Here is a 21,200-nt window from a genome sequence, read left to right on the forward strand (position 1 = left end):
AAACCATTTGAAGTTTCTATGGGAATTACTACGGAGAAACCATAATTTCGGTTCATATCTATCTCGAAATTCACCAGTTCACTGTACTTTAGACAATGATAGCTAAGCTTGTTGACAATTTTCTCAGCTATAACTTTGTTCGTGACCACTTTTCGATCAAATGTAAGGAACAACAATTATTAATGATTAAAGTCACTGATGTCTTATGATTATGCTCAATCAACTGTTCAGCAGGCAACATTGGTATTTATAGCGCGCAGAATAGAGTACAGAATACAGTGTTGCCCACAATACAGTTGCTTAATTTTACCATAAGATTATCAATATCTTAAACAATTAATAACTATTTAATATGACGTTTGACTGGAAAACAATGTTCTGGAAAGTTGTAGCTGATAAAAAATCCCATAAGAATAGCAATATAATTTGTTAACAGTACAATATGTAAAAAGGCTAGAAGACAATGAACAAAAAGTTTTGTTTTTCCATAGTAATTTCCATATAAACTTCAAATGGTTTGTGCCAAGTCAGTTTCTTATCAAATGAGTTTAAACTTTCGGAGGCTAATCAGGACCCAATTTGAAACTATTTGAACACTGTGGAGCGAAAATTTCAAATTTTGCATCAGTCTAATGCTCATGTGTGCTGCAGCTCGCTGCTTGCAGGCCGAGTTGCAGGAAGCCTTTCGTTGTGCACTGGAAAACACCACCACTCACCACGCGGTGATTGAATTAACACAGTTTGGTGAGACCGGATGAAATTTAACTTTGAAATCTGTGTTAAGGAATTCGCTTTTCGCAGGCAATCGGTGATAATTTTAACTATCAAAAGCAGTTGCCATTCGTGCAATTTTCAATAGTGACATATTGAAAAATGATAAAGTCTTAAATTTTACAGATGCGTAGAAATATATCTGATCAATTAATGCTAAAATTATTGAAATTGGTCCACGGGCAGCTAAGTTATTAACGTCCAAAATCTTTCATAATTTTGTTACATGTTCCAATTTCAGTTTTCACAAAGTGTACCCCCATATAGAAATCACAGACGTAGTCCTACGTCAAAAAACTATTCAGCAATTCTTTCCATTTAAATTTATATTCCTCTAATCGTAAATCTTTTTTTTATCATCAAAATAAACAATAATCAAAGGCTAGATTCTCTAGCGTAGATGCCGGCTTCAGTAATACCTTAACCTATTATTGTCAGGGGGTAAAGCGCTCATTTTTGTTCATGAAGATTCTTCTATTTACAGTACTTGTTCGCTAACTGCGCTTCATTCTTTAACTGGAATGCTTTTTAACTGGGCGTTCAGTTAAATATACGTCAAAAATACGTTTATACGTCACATCAAGGGGCAAGACAGCTCCTAATCATGAGCAATTTCAGAGTTGCTTTTGAGGCACCTCGAGTACACATTGCTCCGTGAGCAAGATCACTATCATTGGTTTTTTTTCACTTTTCGCATCACAGCAACATTTGGAGGTGCGAAGTCGAAAAACTGCTGTTAAGCAAAACAACAACAACAGCAAAGAAACATCCGGCTTGATGTGTTAAAGTCTGTAACGTACAAAAATTGGTCAACAACAATCTATAAAACCACATGATGTAAGAATTTGTTCAAGTTTGAGGGGAATATGGGGTATTGCAAGAGTCACCATAAAATGGGGCTCGCATCATTCGATTCCTTGGATAATTCTACGATAGTTTAGTGCATATAGGTTTATACATTATAGTACCAATTTAAATTTCCACTTGATTTATATAGGTTTTTTTATTTGAGGGGAGATCGGGCAAAATAGACCCTTTCCTGAAGTCTGACCAAGAAGGTACCATCATCATTCAATTCGCCGGACATTTTGACATAGGAACAGTACAAGTGCGTGTAATATTAATGACGCTAATCTATAAAACCACATGATATATGAGTTTGTTCAAGTTTGAGGGGAATATAGGGTGAAATGGGGTTTTACAGTGGTCACCCCATGGCGAACTTCACAGCATTGGATTCCTTGGATAATTGTACAATCATTAAGTGCATAAAGTTCAATATTACGTCCGTCAAATTCTACTTTCCGAGTGTTTAATCTTGTTTTTAAAGGCCAAGGGGAAATCGGGTAAAATTGACCACTTTTTGACGTCTGATCAAAGTAAAACTAGCTCTTTTTATAACGATAAAGTTCATGTTGGCTCAATCTAAGCGCACCAAGTTCAGTTTCTGGATGGTACTTATATTTTTCTTCCACTTCCTGAAGTCAACCCTAAGCGGGACCATCACCAATCGATTTTCCGATTTTTTTTTTTTTTTTCATAAGATAGGCTATTTTGCAGGACTCCTACCGTGCGCCGTCTAATTAAGTGGGATTTTGGGTCGATTTTTCCCCACTGTGCAATGTGGTGGACACTTTCCCAGCATCATTTGAGCAATATAACTAATATACTATAGAGGAAGAATAGCACTGGTGTTCCCTTTGTTCCGATGTTGAATAATACCGAACTGTCAAACTGCATAGTTTTTTTTCTCGTTTTGGCAGTTGTGTTCCTATTAGATGTAAGGAAAAGATGTTTCGACAGCGACGGCAGTGCTATGCTTCCTCTATTGTTTATTAGCTCTATTATTTGAGCCGTTTTCTGAACGAATTCTGGAATTCACATCGTTTCAATCAAGGTAACTACATACACTTAAAATATTTTTTCGTTAATTCTCTTACGCTTATTTCGTAAACATGTGATTCGTAGATAAAACAATTGTTTCGTTAATTGTACGAAACATCCGTATTGTATGCCGTTCGGTGCATCGCCAATATAACGCATAATTCGTACAATAAATTAAATGTGTTTCGTATTGACATGAAAGCTACATACATATACAATACGAAAATCTTTCGTCTATACGTGCTATTGTCGCTGTTATTCGTGAACTCTATGAAATTATTCGTTTGAAGTTTGAATTATAATTCGTTGCCTGTCATTAAATTCCAAACAACTGGATTTCGATTTGTTATTTGTTTTCGTGAAAGTGTTCGGTCGCAGTAGTTTCCGTTGCAGCACAATTTATGGCGATATTTTATCAGTCAAACTATAGTAACTTATTTGCAGTAATTTATGATTCTAACGATGTCTAAAAGTTATACTCCTTCAAGGTTCCTTGCCGTGGCTTAAAATAACCCAGATTCTAGATTGCCATTAATCTGTGAAACCGAAGCACATCATGAACAGTCACAGGCAGGATTTTCTATTCTGATGGCAGGCAATGAACAGGGAAACCAGAATTCGGAAGTGAATCACTGACGAACTGAGCATACAATTTGTACCATGTTTTTCGAGACTGAGTGATCTGTGCGAAGAGTCAATCCCGGATTACATTCAGAAGTAGAAACACCAAAGCCCCCGTCATACAGCTGCCCCGCGGTACAAGTCAACAAGTGGAGAGATCTTCAGCCCGGTCCGATTTAGCATCGGAGCTGACATCACCAGGCACCCAACCCGTTTATGTTTTGTAAAACCCTGTAATATTAAAAGCATAATGACGTATTATTAAAGCATAACTACAAAAATTGTACAAATTGTATTCGTTTATGGTATGGAATAAAAGAATATGGCTGTACGAAATGCTTTCGTACTTTCAACGATATCCAAAACAACAATTTTATTTGTTTACGAAATGTTCGTGTCATTGTACTGATTTTTATACATTGAATGAATGATGCTTTATGGATATACGAATGATTCGTACTTTTTTCAATGCTTGGATTTTCTTAAACGAATAATTCGTATATATATTTTAGAAACGCTTCGTAAACTAAAAAAATGTTAGGATGCAATTGATTTTAGGAATCGAAACGAAAACCGCTTCGTATAAAGTACGAAACAATTTCGTTGCAGAAAACAGCGAATGGATTCGTAGTACAAACGAGCGATTTCATTGTATAAACGAAATTTTATTTTCAGTGTAGAGGTGTCCAAATGTGTCAAATTCATGATTCTGCCATGTTGGATTTTTGTATGGGACAGTGACCGAATTTCTTTACTATTTGCTCTAAAATCGCACTTTTCCTCCCCAGGATGTTCTCACCCATACAGTGACAAAGCTTTGTATATACCCATGGTTTCAATAGCCGATCTGAACAATTCTCATGCAACACGAGAAAAGGGCCTATCATTGTTGATCGATTTTCTCTTTCGCGAATAACCCGACTGCAAATGAATTTCCCATTAAGTGTGTTGTTTCAGGCGCAAGCTAACATCATCTTCTGTCAAACTGTGCTACGAGCTTAGGCAGAAATTTGTTTATGTTTAAATATAAAGAGAGAGAGAAGGATTAGTAATTTCCATTTAATTCTACTACCTTATTTGCTTATCCTTGACAGATACGCGTATTTCGTCTACAATGTGCAGACTTCTGCAATGTCTTGTACTAATATTCGACTGTACTCGACGGCAAAACTTGTTCAAATCCTCGGTTCGTTTTCCTGAAGGAGTACAACTCATCGATGATATCAACCATCACATTCGAATGCTTGACATGCAGTGGGCTGTTCCAAGGTAAAACGGAAGACCCATTACAAGAACAGCAAATTCGACGATCTTTGGTAGTAGGATCATTGCTGAGTGGCGGAACGCATGGAACCACAGGAGAGTTATTGGCAGCAGCGGACATACCGTGGATTTCATTCAAATCTTTTCTCAAAGATGAGGAGGAGTTGGACGGTATATTGGAAAGGCACGTAGCGAACTCCACTACCAGCGCCGTTGAGGAAGAGAAATCTTCGGTGCTTTCTATGTCTGGTGAACTTCCAGGTACAACAGTGTATGTTGATGGTTGCTACGGCACACGGTCATACAACAATAAGTACCGGTCAACATCAGCAAAACTTCCCTGAACTTCGGCACAACATCCCTGAGCGTTGGCAGGCTTTCTCTGAACGTCGGCTGGACTTCTCTGAACTTTGGCAGGACTTTCCTGATTTCCAAGAATCGAAATGGCAGAACTTCTCTGAACTTCAACAGGACTTCCCTGAACTTCGGCAATAGTTGCATGAACTTTGGAAGGACTTCCCTGAACTTCGGCAATAGTTGCATGAACTTCGGCAGGCTTTCTCTGAACTTCAGCAGGACTTCTCTGAAGTTCGGCAGGACTTCCCTGAAGTTCAGCAGGACTTCCCGGACCTTCGACAGGCCGTCCCTGAACTTCAGCAGGACTTCTCTGAACTTCATCAGGACAACCCTGATATCCAAGAATTGAAATGGCCGGACTTCTCTGAACTACGGCAGGACTTCCCTGAACTTCGGCAGGACTTCGCTGAACTACGGCAGGACTTCCCTGAACTTCGGCAGGACTACGCTGAACTACGGAAGGACTTCCCTGAACTTTGGCAGGACTGTCCTGAACTTTGGCAGGACTTCCCTGATCTTTGGCAGGACTTTCCTGAACATTGGAAGGACTTCCCTGAACTTTGGCAGGACTTTCCTGAAGTTCAGCAGGCCTTCCAGGAACATTGGCAGGACTTCCCTAAATTTCAGAAAAGCTTCCCTGAACTTCGGCAGAATTTCCCTGAACTTCGGCAGGACTTCCATGAACTGCAGTAGGACTTCTCTGAACTTCAACAATACTTCCCTGAACCTCGGCAGAACTTCCCTGAACATCAGCAAAACTTCCCTGAACTTCGGCACAACATCCCTGAGCGTTGGCAGGCTTTCTCTGAACGTCGGCTGGACTTCTCTGAACTTTGGCAGGACTTCCCTGATTTCCAAGAATTGAAATGGCAGAACTTCTCTGAACTTCAACAGGACTTCCCTGAACTTCGGCAATAGTTGCATGAACTTCGGAAGGACTTCCCTGAACTTCGGCAATAGTTGCATGAACTTCGGCAGGCTTTCTCTGAACTTCAGCAGGACTTCTCTGAAGTTCAGCAGGACTTCCCTGAAGTTCAGCAGGACTTCCCGGACCTTCGACAGGCCGTCCCTGAACTTCGGCAGGACTTCTCTGAACTTCATCAGGACAACCCTGATTTCCAAGAATTGAAATGGCCGGACTTCTCTGAACTACGGCAGGACTTCCCTGAACTTCGGCAGGACTTCGCTGAACTACGGCAGGACTTCCCTGAACTTCGGCAGGACTACGCTGAACTACGGAAGGACTTCCCTGAACTTTGGCAGGACTGTCCTGAACTTTGGCAGGACTTCCCTGATCTTTGGCAGGACTTTCCTGAACATTGGTAGGACTTCCCTGAACTTTGGCAGGACTTTCCTGAAGTTCGGCAGGCCTTCCCTGAACTACGCCAAGACTTCCCTGAACTTCAGTAGGACTTTCCTGTCCTTGGAATCTTGGAATTGAAATTGTCATTTCAGTAGTAGAATTATTATAACTTTACAATAATTTTGTATTTGTCAAAATTTCAATACTTCCCATTTTGCGAATTTGCAATGGTTGTTGGTATTGATGCATTTTGAATTTGGGTGTGGTTCGAACGGGTGCGGAGTCAGTATCAACGGAAAAGCATTAACTTTCACCTTAAGATACATAAATTTGAAACTATTTTCATTTTATGCTGAAATCCAGATTTGAAAGGATTTTTAGCGAAATTTTAATGCTACGAAAATAACAATAACAAACTTTACACTGTTTCAATTCTATGCACGTGAAATGTTTTTATCGTTTATCAAACAATCCATTGGAGTTCCCCTCAGTGTTTTTTGACGTTTGACAAGCCAGCCCAGGAGCATTGCCAGATATACCGATTTCCAAACTAGATATCGATATACCGATTTTTAAAATTTTATACCGATTTATACCGTTTTTTTTTTTAATAATCAAACTTATTATTGCCTGCCCGAGCTCGAATTTCGGAGAAAATTTTTGTGAGAGACTTGTATCTTTTTGAATACCTCATATTTTTTGAACCTTCAAAATTCTAAACAATCATCTCTAAGATGCCTTATGCTTGATACTCTTTCGATTAATGTTTGCATTTCCTCACCGTTTTTGGCTACCCATCATGAGCATGAGCATGCATGAGCATGATTGACCGCCAACGGTTGCTACTCTGTTATTGCCAGACCAGCTGTAATTACACAGAGAACCAATAGACGATGCTTGGGACTAGCAATCATCCTCAATGTGTAAAAACTGGTGATCTCGAATTAGACAATACCAGCGCCAGCCGCGCCTGAACGCAGGTCAAGAAAGGAATGGGTAGGAATGTGTTGACGTGACACTCGCTTTGATGGAAGCCGAGGAGTCCTCTGCACTTCCACGAGGAATCACAGGGATGTTGGGAAAGAGGGTTGGGTTAGCAGCAGGGTTCGTTTTGGTAAACGATAAGCTGAATTGATGTCCTAACGATCGTATAACGCGAAGAAGCTTGGGATTGAACCCACGGTTCTCTGCTCAGTAAGCAAAAACGTCTGCCACTAGGCAGACGAGCTCCTTTTTAATCATTGACGAATCTTGAATGTGGATGGGCCTGAGACTAGACTCATGATGTTCTGCTCAGTAAGCAAAAACGGTTGATCTAAGGCCACCGAGCCTCTCATATCACATTATAGCGTTACTCAAGTTTTTATAACTATTCAAACCCGGCACCGACGACAACGAAAAGTTTTACAAAATACACGATAAACAAGCGATATTTTAAATTTTTAATATGAAAGGATCTGGGACCGCGTCTTTCTCCTCAGTAAGCAAGCCAGAGGACAAAGTATATATTTTATATCATCAATGGAGGAGGACAACGAGTTTTATCCAACGTTTTGAAAACATATGCACTTACTCAAAATTTATGATTTTCAAAAGGTGTAGTGTAGTGTAGTCGTCATCAATTCGATTATAATCATCATTCTTTTAAGGGAAAAGGGGACGTCATATTTTTTTGGAAATTCAAGAGCAGTTTTTCGTTTGAACCCGAAATTCTGTCAATGAAAAAGTGTTCACTGTTTTCCAGTAGGCAAGTAGAATCTAATGAACAAATTTTCGTGTACGAAGCAGATTCAAAACAAACTGCCTTGGCAACCTCTGACTAGGAGGTTTCTGGCAAAACTGCCAATGGAATCAAGATAGGCGATGCTCGGTTGACTATGGCTTTGACAGTTCGTTTGGCTCAAAACCAGCCAGTCCACTCCTTTCCTTCGGTTCTGTACATACTTGGAAATGAACTAATGCACTGCTTTGCATGAAAACGTCAGTTTAATAACTTCAAAACCTTTCAAATAGGATGAGGTTGCGTCAAAATAAAATGAATTTATAATACATGTATATAATTTATTTATAAAAAATATTCAAGGATTAAAAAGGAGGATATTTTGAGGCAAAAGGAGGACATGTCAAAAAATGTTGAAAAAGGAGGACATGTCCTCTTTTAGGATACCATATGGTAACCCTAGTTAAGATCCACTTTCACGCGACGTTCATTGTTTCGATTTTCTCTTTACGCATGGTTCAGACAATCATAACAAGCTATGACCGACGTGACGATTGTTTAAGACCTGGTTAAACAAGCTATTCAAATGAAATTACGTTCTCGAATTTCACTTGGAATGTAATGAACAACAGAAATACGCGATAATTCATATTTTCAGCGGTTGATGTTTAATTTTAAATATACCAACGGTACTGCCTACGACTACGATGGCGATTACGACGGCGCCTACGACAGCGACTATGACGGAGCCTACGACAACGACAACAGAGAATTTGTAACTTACCATTTGTCTAGGATAAACACCTTTGCCCGGCACCTCCACTGGTTCTTCATGTCCGCTATCTGTCACTGTTTGCAAAATATCTAATAGCAATTACCTTTGTTGTGATACTTCCTGTATTGCCATGGTGATCTGGGAGGAGGTTCGCATCTAGTGCTTTCCCCAGGAACCGTTCACGGCCACCAGCTACCGCCGGTCCAATCTTGGGCGTATCCAGCGAAACATCCTTCAGCTTAGTCACAATCTCCGTCACTCGATGCAATTCGCAGGCACACTTACGCTAGTTACAAAAAAAAAACACTCCTGTGCAAAGAAACGGATCCAATAAACGTTACTCTTGCGGAAGCACACCCGTCGTCGTCGAACGGCAAAAAAAGGAATCGGTGGGCAATTTTGTGATACGGATTTCCAAAATCAAACGGGAATGCACGAATTTCACCACACCCAACTGCGAAACACGTTCAGAAGCACTTATGGTACACTTTCGTTCGAAAACACTTAATTTTTCAAAAAATAGTTGCGAGTGCACCAACATCATCACCGCGTAAATAAACTAAAATTAAAATTATCACTCGCGATGCCACAAATGTTTGGACCGGGAGAAAAAATCAAACAACGCAGATTGCGTTAAATCTTGTGTTGCTTGCAAACATGATGAATCATGTTTTCTTTCTCGATTCTAAAACTTCTCGGAAAGCGAGAAAACCACCACTCACATACGTATAACCGTCCGGGAGGCAGAGTGCCAGCGCTAATCCGGCAAATGCAGCCGAAAACTATGAAAGCGAATGCACGCAAAAAACAGAGAACACACTTAATACACAACCGTATCCAAAGGCGTTCGAAACTCGACTCCTCTCACCGTTTTTGGCTACCCATCAATCGATAAATAGTCTATGGCTCTTTCCGGTAATACCTAGGCAATCGAGAAATATTTTTTAAACTTTATTTTACTTCCGGAAGTTTTTATTCATTTTTAATTTTCCTGAAGTTTTGTCCAACTTCCCTGGAATTTTCTTCCACCTTACCTTGGAAGCTTCTTCAGCATTCGCTCGAATGATTATTTCATCTTCACCCGCCAGTTTTTTAACTTTCCCGGAGCTTCAAGGATGCTATCAGATTTTTATTGCGGATCCACACTAGCTGCAGGCACATTTAAGAAGCTCTGAAACTTCAGAAAAGTCCAGACTTTTGTGTAAGTTTCGATAAATTAAAGCTTCATTAACTTCTCTTAAAATTCAAAACCCGGAAATTTCACAATAGTCCAGCGAACTACAGTGAACTTAAGGAAACATCATAAATATTTTGGAAACTTCACAAGTCCAAAGAACTTCAGGGAAATTTAATGGTTTTCAGGAAATTTAGTGAAGTCAGAGAACATCACGGCAGATCAATTTATTTCAATGAAATTGCTGAAATTATAAAGGAGTTCCGAGAAACTCAGGCAATTTCCGAAAACTTCAGCAATGTTCATGTAAATTTAGGAAACGTAAGGGAAGTTACATGAACATTAGATCATTGTGATAACATTTTATGGGATGTTTTATGTTTTTTAATGGCAGTGTCGATAACTTTTAAAAAGTAAAAAAAAATCAGGAAGATCAGAGAACTTCAATGCTGATGTTACAATAAATTCATGAAAATTGTGAGAGTAATCTAAAGTAAATCTCTAAAAAAGTCCAGAGACCTTCTAAGATGATCAGAGATATTCCGGTAGTCTTATTATAATCAGGGCTCTTGCGCCTCGAGGATGCCCAGAGAACTCCAAAACAGCTCCTAGTTTCAGGAAAATTACAAAAACTTTTTAGGAATTTCGAGAAATTATGGAATATTCCATTCCTGCATTTCAGGAATGTTCCGAAAACTTCAGGGAAATTTCAGAGTCTTCAGGGATGTTTTTTTGAATATCAGGAAAATTTTCTGGATCATTAGAACATCCCCCCCTCCCCCGAAATCTCTTTCATTCGGAATTATGTTCTTGTTTCTTACGACTGTTCCGTAAGCGTTTTGGCTTCCGACTTTCTTCAGATGTTTCTTCCAATTTACCTTAGGAAGTTTCTGCCAGCGTCTCCAGGAAGTTTCTTTCGTCTTCTCCAGGAAGTTCAATTAATTCTACCAGAAATTTCTTTGGTCTTCTTCTGGAAGTTTGACCATAAGCCAAAGGTTTTTTGTTCGACTTCTATTGGAAGGTTTTTCCGAGCTTCTTCTGGCTTTCCCTGGAAATGGCTACTTCTGAAAATTTATTACCGATGTCCGAAACTTGTCTGGCTTCCGTTGGATGTGATATCCGTTTTTTTTCCGATAGTTTATTTAAATTTTCGCCACAAGTTTCTAAATTCGTGTCTTGGAAGTTTCCCGGAGGTTTTCTCAGCTTTTCTTGAGCTTCATTCGTCTTTCTCTGGATGTTTTTTCAGCTCCTTTCAGAAGCTAATTCAAACATTTCCCGGGGTTTTCATCCGGAATTTTCCGATCATAGTTCAAAAGCTAAAATTTTGCTTTGATTAACAGCTTTCTCAGTCTTAAAACACTGCAACGACTACGATGTAATCTGCCCTAAAGAGCCTGAATTTATATAAATTAGACTCTTTTCGGCCATAGCTTGTGGCTTTTTTCAAGGGAAAATATTATTTGTCATTATTGTCAATCGTTTTCCAAATTTTGGTTTCATTTAAAGATATTTAATTGAAGAAAAAACACTACTTGGTCGCATTTTTGATCACCACTTGAGAACAACAATAATTAAAAAAAAATAAAATGAAATAAAAAGTGCTTTAAGACTGAGAAAGCCGTCATACAAAGCAATTCCCTTTAAATCCCAGTCGTCACCATCGTTAAAAAAATTCGCTTTCAAAAACGGCTATAATATAAAATTAAATAAATAGTAAATAGCGATATATACCGATTTTTTAATACTTTTGATACCGATAAGCTTTAAAACAATCTGGCAACGCTGTAGCCCAGTTACCGAGTGCCATTCACTAACTGGACTGCGCTGTTAGCCCAGTTAGCGAACAAGTACTGTACTATGTCCCATCCCACAGCTATCCAAAACATACACGCAAACCAAAAATTTATTACAATGAATGTTAGTTCCATTTCCTATCATCCTCTGTTCGTGAACATCGCAACGAATGTTAGAAGTTGACCTTACAGGCGATGTAATGGTTTATTGTCTTTTTCTTTCGTGTTCTATCTACGCTCCAGACTATACCAGTAAGCTTTTTATTTATAACATTGTAGAACGACTGAATTGACTTTTTTCGCAGGACTCAAAATGGCCGAATTTTAGCTCAAATGTTAATAATTAGCCTTAACAAACAATTATGCAAAGCTTCACGCAAATCGTATCCAATCGTTATTTGGTGAGGTCAATTTAGTCAATTTAATACTCTTGGGTCATTCGTGACTTATCTGGAGATGATATTTGAACTCGTGACTTTGGCGAGAGAGGTATAGTTACGCCTGAACCATATCCCATTTATATTGACCGCAACTCCTAACGGGCGTCAAATCCAAGCAATCATTTTTAAAGAAAACCACTTACCCAATCTTATCCCTCTTTCAGACCCACGGCTACGACAACATCCACCTGACGCTGGTCTGTCCGTACTACATCAACACCGGGATGTTTGCCGGCTGCAAACCCCGACTGTTGCCAATGTTGGAACCGAAGTACGTCGCCGACAGCATGGTCAAGTCGATCCTGAAGAACGAAGTCAACTGCACCTTGCCGGACAACGTACGCGTCTTCTTGCCCCTGAAGTGCCTCCTCCCGGCCAAGGTCTGCTGGGAGCTGATGAACCGCATCATGAAAGGTCCTCAAACGATGATGGGATTCCGGGGACGAGGCAAGGCCACTGCTGGCTGAGCCCTGGCCGCACATTCGTCGTTCTTTCCGTTGATTAAATTATTACTGATGGCTACCTACTTCCCGATTTCGGTTTTTCGATTCGTGTCGAACGTGTTAAAAAATTTATTTTGCTATTAATATATAAAGTATTTATAGTAACAGTTCAAAAGAGCGGTTTTTGAAGAAAAAAAATAAGATTTTATCTCTAATACGGAAAAGCTAAAAAAATATTTACCGGCTTCCTAGAGTGTAAGACGTTTTGTAACTACTTTAAAACTTAAAGTACTTTCAAATAAACGAAAAGTCTTGAAAATGCGTTTTATTTTAAGAATGGTGAAATCTGACTAGAAGAGATCGTAGAAGTAGTCTAATCCTTGTCCAAGTTCCCACAGGGAAATTCCCGTTCCCAGCTCCCTGGCCAGCTTCAGTCTTTCGTTGATGGAGAACAACGTTGGGTAGAATACCATATGGCGACCGTTCGATGTTCTGAAATGATCAAATTATTTAGTTCTGAAGTCCTCCTAAATAGAATTGAATTGACACTCACTTCACTTCGAAGAAATTTTCCACATCATGCTCATCGAACGTGAGATGCCCCTTCAGATGCTTCAGCAATCCCATATACTCGTGACTCACAATCGGTTGTCCCCCGTTAGGGGTGTAATCGCTTCCATAGAGATTCAAACCCAGCAGAATCTGGGCTCGTTTCTCCTTCACATTCTCCGCACTATCCGGGCAGATGTGTTGCACTGCATTCTTCACCCAATAGAGAGGGGCACAGGCTCCCGGTCGCTGAACGCTGGAATAGTCGTAGGTCATCAGCGAGAATGCCGTCACCACGGGAGCCAAAGTTTCAAAGTGTTTCCGTGAAAACAGATCGTAGGTTTCCTTCCGGGCTGGCGGAATCACCAGTATGCAATCGTAGCTCGCAGCGGTTAAGGTTTCGCAGATTTCCTTCACCAAACCGACCAGGTACTCATCGTCGACCCGAGCGGACAGTTGCGACCACACCTCCAGGACGATGCCATCGAATTTGTACTTTCGGACGCTGTGCAGGATCAGTTTGGCCGCTATCGTACGCTCTTCGCTGTACGTCAGCAGCTGGGAGAAGTCCTTGTCGGTGAATTTGTCGAACAAGACTCGGGGAACGACTGCAAATATTGATGGATGTCAAAAAGGTCAAGATTGGTAGAAGCATTTAAATTGGATATTTTGGTCTTCTGGTTCGTTTCCATCCAGTTTAAATGTTGGACTGTTTCAATTTGAAACTATAACAAAAACACGAAAGGTAGTCTGTGTCAAATTTCATTGGATGAACAGATGTTTCTCGTAAATGTTCAGAGAACTTCATCAAATATATCATATTAACAATATGATCCATTCATGCCGTTTCCATAAATTTCAATGACGGCCCGAAAAATATTGCTTCACGCACCATCTAGCGTTGAAAAATCATCCAAATGAAGGTCGCAAATATGGCACTTATTTCAAAAACAAAAGTTAAATTATTTCATTAATTACATTTTGTATATTGCATGAAAATTTTTGTCACTAATCGAATAAAATAATATACTGAAATGCATACAATTAAAATATCTTGAATGTGATATGGCCGTAGACCGCATTTACTACTACTTGAAAATACGTCTTAGCTTGATGAGAGACAAACTTGGAATAGCATTTTATTTCAGACTATGAGAATACATTTATCGATTATTCGTCGTTTGCTAGGTTTCTACCTCCAACACTCCTCCTCGACGAAAGAATCATGGCTGCATCTCGAAACCGCGTTTGCTTGATACGTTGAAGAGGTTTCGTCATCATGTCTGCAATCATTTCGTTTGTTGGAAGGTACTGTGGACTGATGATTCCTTGCTCCTTCAGTTGACGCGCATAGTGGTACTTCGTGTCAACATGCTTCGAACGTCGCTCGCTGGAGTTGGATTCGAGTTACTTGATGGTGCTCTGGTTGTCCTCGTTCACAGCAACCGGAAACTTGGTGTGGATTCCCAAATCGTCGAATAGTCGTAATATCCAGCATAACTCCTTGCAGCTCTCCGTTAACGTACTCGGCTTCCGAACTGCTCAATGTTACGCAATCTTGTTTCCTGGAACACCATCCAATCATACCTCCTGCATACCGGATCAGGTAGCCTGTGGTTGACTTGCGATCTTTGGTGTCACCAGTTCGGTCGGCATCTACGTACACCTCCAATTGCGTGTAATCGGCTCCCAGGATTAGCTCGTGGTCAATAGTACCTTTTAAGTACCTCAAGATACGCTTCGCCTCCACCCAATCAGCCTGTGATGGGCAACTAGTTTTCCTCCCCAGGATTGAAACAGCTGCTGCAACATCAGGTCGAGTACACATGGCCACGTACAACAACCCACCAATCAAGCTGGCATACTGATGGTTATTGGGCAGCGGGATCTCCTCCTTTGGATGTAGGTGGCCTGGGTCCAATGGTATAGCGGGTGGCTTCGCGTTTTCCAAACCGAATCTGGTCAGAAACTTCTGGATGTAGGCTCTCTGACTTAGTGCAACGTGTTTCTCGGAACGGAAGACCTGGATACCAAGGAAGTGCTGGATATCTCCGAGCGACGTCACCGTGAAATATTGGTTCAGCTCATTAACGATGGCCTTGTAGTCGTTTTCAGTCTCGCAAATTGAATGAATGAATGAAATCGTCAACATATACAGCAATATAAGCGATTTTACCTCTGTTCTGCATGACGTAGAGACAACAATCGTTCTTGGACGGCTTGAACCCCATTTGTATCAGCGTTTTGTCCAATTTGTGGTTCCAAATACGGGCGGCTTGCTTCAACCCGTACAATCCTTTGCGCAAACAACAAACCACGTTTTCTGCATCCGCTGTGCATCCAGGAGGCAACCGCATGTAGACGGGTTCTTGTAGCTCACCATTCAAGTACGCTGTCTTGACATCTGCATGTTTGATGAGAAGTTTCTTCAGGCAGGCGACGGAGAATAGTGTCCGGTACGTTGTTTGCTTCACCACGGGAGCAAAAACTTCATCGTAGTCGACTCCATATATCTGCGTAAACCCTTGAGCGACAAGCCGCACCTTGTACCGAATGACCCTTTCATTCTCGTCCGTTTTCTTTTTGAAGATCCAGCGACATCCAATGGTTTTCTTACCAGCCGGCAGCATGGTCAACTCCCACACGTTGTTCTCGTACATCGATTGCAATTCATCCTGTATGGCTTGCTTCCACATGTCTTTCTCCGGACCAGTCACAGCTTCTTGATAGGTGCGCGGCTCGTCATTGTCGTGATGTGCAACCCGACTGTCGGCACAGTAGCGTTGAGGTGGACTACCCTTCGTCACCCTGGTTGATAGTCGCTGTGTACCTACATCTTGCTCTACGTGGATTGGTACCGGCTCCTCCTGTGACTCACCTCCATCGAGTGCTTCTGCTTCATCAGCATCTTCGTACAGGCTTTCATCCGAATGTTCTTCAACACCGTGGAGATCTTCCTCTTCCTTGATTTCACGATCAATTGCTGGTTCAGGTTGTCTCAGCTCCTCCGGTGTATCCGTCTCACTACGGTTTTGATTGAATAGCGATAACGGAAAGAATAACGTACCTTCGTCCTCTGTGGAAATTTCCCCCTTGTCGATCATCGAAGGCAGGAATCGGGCATCCCGGCTAATCGTCACTTTGTTCGTCTTCATGCTGATGAAACGCCACGCTTTGTGTTGCAACGAGTAGCCGACAAAAGTAAGTTTTTCGGCTTTGGATTCGAGTTTCGATCGTTTGACTTCAGGAACAAATACGTATGCTGATGTTCCGAACACTTGCAGGTTCGAAACGTCCGGCTTGACTCCATGCCAAATCTCGTACGGAGTTTGATTAACCGCTTTCGTTGGCAACATGTTTTGCAGATGACTTGCTGTGTTGATTGCTTCTCCCCAGTAGCGATTATGCATACCTGCTTCCAAAAGCATACACCTGGCCATCTCCACCAAGGAACGGTTCTTTCTTTTTGCGACTCCGTTCTGCTGCGGTGAATATGCTGCCGTAAATTGTTGCTGGATACCTTCACGCTTGAGGAACGTCATGATCTTCGCCTCCCTGGATCTCAGCACTTTCGGCGGTCTGCCAAACTTCGTCTTCATTTTCTGCACATAGTCCTGGATAGCGTCAAATGTTTCTGATTTTTCTCGCATCAGATACAGCGTTGTGTACCGGCTGTGGTCGTCAATAAGCGTCAGGAAATAACGACGAACACCCGGGGTCACCATCCTCATTGGTCCACATAGGTCACTGTGTACCAGGTCCATCACAGCCGTCTTTTTCTTCGTTGCTTCCTTTGGAAATGGCAGTCGTGGCATCTTTCCCTGGAGCCAGCTCCCACATGTGCGCCAATCGAAAGTTTTTCATATCCGTTGAGAAACCACGAGATGATATCCCAAGTTTCGTTACTGTCGCTAATGGTAAGAAAGCATTCGTGAAAGGTGTGGGGAACTGCCAGATCCATTGGTACGGGAAAGACAGTGAAGCGAAGCAAATCGTGCTCACCGGTGTCCTGTACGTCCCAGATCTGGATATGAACCTCGATTCCGTCGGGAAACTCGTCCAAAAAGGCGCAGCGGTAGATTTCAACGACAATGGCTGTACGATTGTCAAAGGTACACGGATTGCGGCTGTAGCAAGGCGTAGCAACGGTCTCTAGCACTTGCAGATGGAGGAACGCGTGGGTGCGGCAACTGAGCATTGCAATAAGAAGAACTGTTTGCATGACTGGCACCGTAGGCTCGGTCACCGTGATGTCAAGGCAGTCCAAGAACTGGAGCAACGACAATTGGCGACGGGCATCAATATTAAGCAGTGCGGTTTGGTTTTGCCTTGTGAGACCTGTCTGCAGGGCAGCCTCTTCCGGCTTGACTTCGGGCACGATGTACTTCCATAGTCCTTCGCGAACCAGCAGGAATTTCAACTCCAGCTTCCAGGTTTCGTAGTTTTCTTTCGTCAGCTTCGTTATTCCGGATCTTTCCATCTTGAACTTCTTCGGGCCCAAAACCTCTTGAATGTGATATGGCCGTAGACCGGATTTACTACTACTTGAAATACGTCATAGCTTGATGAGAGACAAACTGGGAATGGCATTTTATTTCAGACTATGAGAATACATTTATTTGTAGGTTGCTTCGATTATTCGTCGCTTGCTAGGTTTCTACCTCCAACAAAATATTATAGAAATTCTCATTAGGTTTACCCCTCGTGAAGATAAACAAATATATTGGAAACCTTTTTGGTCACAGAGGCGCTTTAATAGCAAAAAATTCGATTCACCAGCTAAGCGAAAGAGTGGATCATATTGATAATATAATATATTTGACTTCATAGTAGTTGAGAGGATTTAATAGAAATTTGGGAAATTTACAGAAGTTTTGGGAACTTCTGAGAAGATTGAAGATATTTCATAGAAGTTCGGAGAACTTCATAAAAATACGAAGAGCTACACCAAAATTCGTAGAACTTCATAGAGGACAGTAAACTTTATGGGAACAAAGGCACTCAATACAACTGCCAATTCTTAAAATGTTGTGTGTCACATGAAAGGTACTGGTTCCTGACAAGTATAGGTCATTGCCTACAATAGACGTTCAACATACAGTGCCTTCCCGTTTTTAGCAATACGTGTTTTTGTTTCTTTACTTTCTATAAAATCCATCGCACACCAAACTTAATTTATGACATTAATTGATTGTTCCTTAGGAATTAGGGATGGCTGGTGATTAAATTAAAAAATGGATTGAGAAAATAGCTGATGACGTTGTTGTGCCAAAACGGGAAGGCACTGTTACCTAAGCTTATGAGATTTGATCTATGGTATAACAGCTGATGCTTCTTATCTGGTTTTGATCACTTCTCTGAAGGTCTGACTGGTTGGACTTGTTTAATGATATTCTGGTATGACTTAAAGTATCAGAACATTTCCCCAAGAACATTAGGAGCATGGTTTAATGGGGCTTGGGTACTCAATAAGACCAACAGTTATCATTTAAAAAAAAAAGTATCTTTGATATTAACATCAGAATCACAGAATTCAGAAGGTCTGCCTTTGACACATCGAGTTATAGAAAATTAACGCTACATAGAACATCAATCAAAGGAGGCATCGACTTGTGGAAATATTGACTTATGGAGAGTACGATACATCGAAAAATAAAAGGATCGCTTAACAAATCGAGTTATATAATATCGAGTTGTGGAGAGTTGAATGTATCTGCATTGGAAAAAAATCTATTCCCAATGTTTCAAATCTGTTCATACTGAATGCATTTATTCGTGTCTGTAACAAAATCAAAAAACTTTAAATCAGGCTCATTCTCAGGAGGTACAACGAAAGCACCAGGGGGGTGCATAGCATATCCTACTCCCCCACTTTCCTACGCCAATGCATAAAGCAATAATTCAACGTTTACTTACCATTAAAAATTTAATCATACCTTTATTATTGATCGCTTCCCCGGCCTTCTTAACGTCCCTCACCCAACCTGCATCGATATCATGAGCACCACCCAGCTCATACTGCTTCGGGCCCTTCCTTAACACCTGCAGCCACACGGGCGAGACGTAGTTGAGTTTGCCTCCCCAAGTTTTGGCCACGTCATATCCGTGGTTGTTCCACTGAAAGAAAAAGTAGGACCATAACATAATCACAAAATCATCAGAATAAATTCTCTTACCGGTGTCACATAGCCCAGCACATTTCCTTTAAAATTCTTCAGTGCCGTCTCCTCATAATACGCACCACTCTCCACCAGGATATCCTTGGCGGATGGTTCCTCCTGGATCAAACCCCGATCGAAAACACTCGTCCCCTGGGGACCCTGCTTCACTTTCAGCTCTTTCACTTTCTTGCCTTTCCCCTTGACATTCGATGGCGATAACGTCGCACCGGAAAACTGAACTAGCACTAGCGATAACAGAACAATTCCCAAAATGTGTTTCATTTTTATCACAAAATTGTCCGAGTTTTGTATTCTAAGCAGTTCTTATGACATCGGTACTCTCTAATGAGTCGGACGTACGGTGCAACTGGCGACGAGTTGTCAACTGGTCTACGCTCCCGATTGGCAATGTTGTGATGGAATGAATGCGGTTTATTGCTGCAGTGGATTCATTTTGCCTTCCACGGTATGAAAAATGAACTCAGTGGAAGATGTAAACACGCGATGCCGGGTGTCCCGAACGTTATGGTATGTTCAGTTAACTTTATCGTTACCGTAAATTTCAGGGGGCATCTGTCACTGTGAACCACATACAGATGCACCATAGCTCACATGATTTTGAATTTTTTGGGCAAACTGGAAGCGGTAAAACCAACAATCAATTCGAAACTAGCGATTTTAAATTGGCTCACTACTTGACTAGCAAACGATTAACGTGCCCCATTCTAGTCGAAAGTCTAGTACTACACTATGTTTGTTTTGATTTGCTTTGAAAGTTTGACAGATAAAATAAGGAGTTCGTGGATTTTCCTATGTTTCGAAGGGTGCATCGATTAGCTTGGGACCGAAGATAGTACCAGAGCTGAGCCAAAAGGTTGAGCACGTTTTTTCGGGACCTTGTGGTCTTAGAGTTACCTCTTTGGTAAAACTGACGATGTGACAGAACAAACCAGATAACTCTTTCACACTTGAGAAGAGTTTGCAGTCACCCTACCCATATGTTCATCATATTGATGTGAGCTACGACGAAATTCTTGATTATGAAAATTGTTCGAAAATTGATCTTCTGAAACGTATTACGAACAATTTTTTTTTTCACTGTAGGAAAACTGGTTTCAAACACATTTTGGTTGCCATGTGATTATTCCAATTAACTCGGGCTACTAAATTGGATAGATGAATTCGATGAACTTATCAGAATAATTCGACAGTGAGCATTCATAAGGGCGAATACGCGATGATCGATTCTCTTCATCGATTTTCTCTTTGCATTGCTACAGCTAGGCGAAACAATTTTCTAGAATTTGTTCAATGCAGAGTAGTAACAGGTTGTATTGGCTATCAAAAGCAACAGCAAACGCAACGAGAAACGTTAAATCTAGCGAGTTATTAACAAAAGAGAAAATCGACGAAGAGAATCGATCATCGCGTATAGGCCTTTATGCATGCTCACTGTCGAATTATTCGTTTATTCTATTGCATACAAGTTGGAGGCAGATTGTATGCAATTTCAAATGGGAAGTGAAAGCATGGTTTGAGCGTAGCTACTAGGTAATGGTTTGAGCAATGTTAGCTGATTCATTTAAAGAATATATTTTTTTTTAATTCAAATTCTTTAGAATAAAAAAAAACGTTAATTAAGGTGTAGCACTACTTCATCATACTTCACTTCGCTTCGGCACGCCACCTCTTAAATCGGTGATTTGACATCCTCGTAGAATTTATTTTACATCAATCTTAATTTAACTCGTGAGTAAAGAACTTGATGATTTAATAAGATGTAAGATGTAGCTGAATGACTTCATTGTTATTGAGGCGTATGACGGAAATGGGTCCCGTATGCCGAAGTAGTGCTCCACCCTATGTGGGATCGTCAAACTCTTTCTAAGCCCTAGAGTTTGGTTTTTAATTAGTTACAGAATCATACCATAGAAGTAACTCTAAGA

The 21,200-nt window shown here is 40.9% G+C and overlaps 2 protein-coding genes across 2 annotated transcripts in view; one reads left to right on the forward strand and one right to left on the reverse strand.

Annotated features, from left to right (window-relative positions):
* The window catches only part of LOC135703003 (estradiol 17-beta-dehydrogenase 11), a 78,933-nt gene extending 66,350 nt beyond the window's left edge, over positions 1 to 12,583 (forward strand). The window contains exon 5 of the mRNA XM_065224094.1: positions 12,266 to 12,583. Within this exon, the coding sequence (XP_065080166.1) occupies positions 12,266 to 12,568 (303 nt within the window). The 3' untranslated portion in view covers positions 12,569 to 12,583. The remainder of the gene's footprint in view (positions 1 to 12,265) is intronic.
* A 250-nt stretch (positions 12,584 to 12,833) lies between these two features.
* On the reverse strand, positions 12,834 to 19,642 carry LOC135703002 (chitinase domain-containing protein 1). The gene is made up of 4 exons (XM_065224093.1): positions 19,270 to 19,642; positions 19,030 to 19,210; positions 13,098 to 13,701; positions 12,834 to 13,036 (listed from the first exon to the last, which is right to left on the reverse strand). The coding sequence occupies exons 1-4, from the start codon at positions 19,534 to 19,536 to the stop codon at positions 12,895 to 12,897; spliced, it is 1,194 nt and encodes a 397-aa protein (XP_065080165.1). The 5' UTR covers positions 19,537 to 19,642; the 3' UTR covers positions 12,834 to 12,894.
* Positions 19,643 to 21,200: the final 1,558 nt, after the last annotated feature.

The sequence above is a fragment of the Ochlerotatus camptorhynchus genome, unplaced genomic scaffold (assembly GCF_037179485.1).
Source record: "Ochlerotatus camptorhynchus isolate MF236.1 unplaced genomic scaffold, CSIRO-AGI_Acam_v1.1 ptg000204l, whole genome shotgun sequence".
NCBI classification, from domain to species: Eukaryota; Metazoa; Arthropoda; class Insecta; order Diptera; family Culicidae; genus Ochlerotatus; species Ochlerotatus camptorhynchus.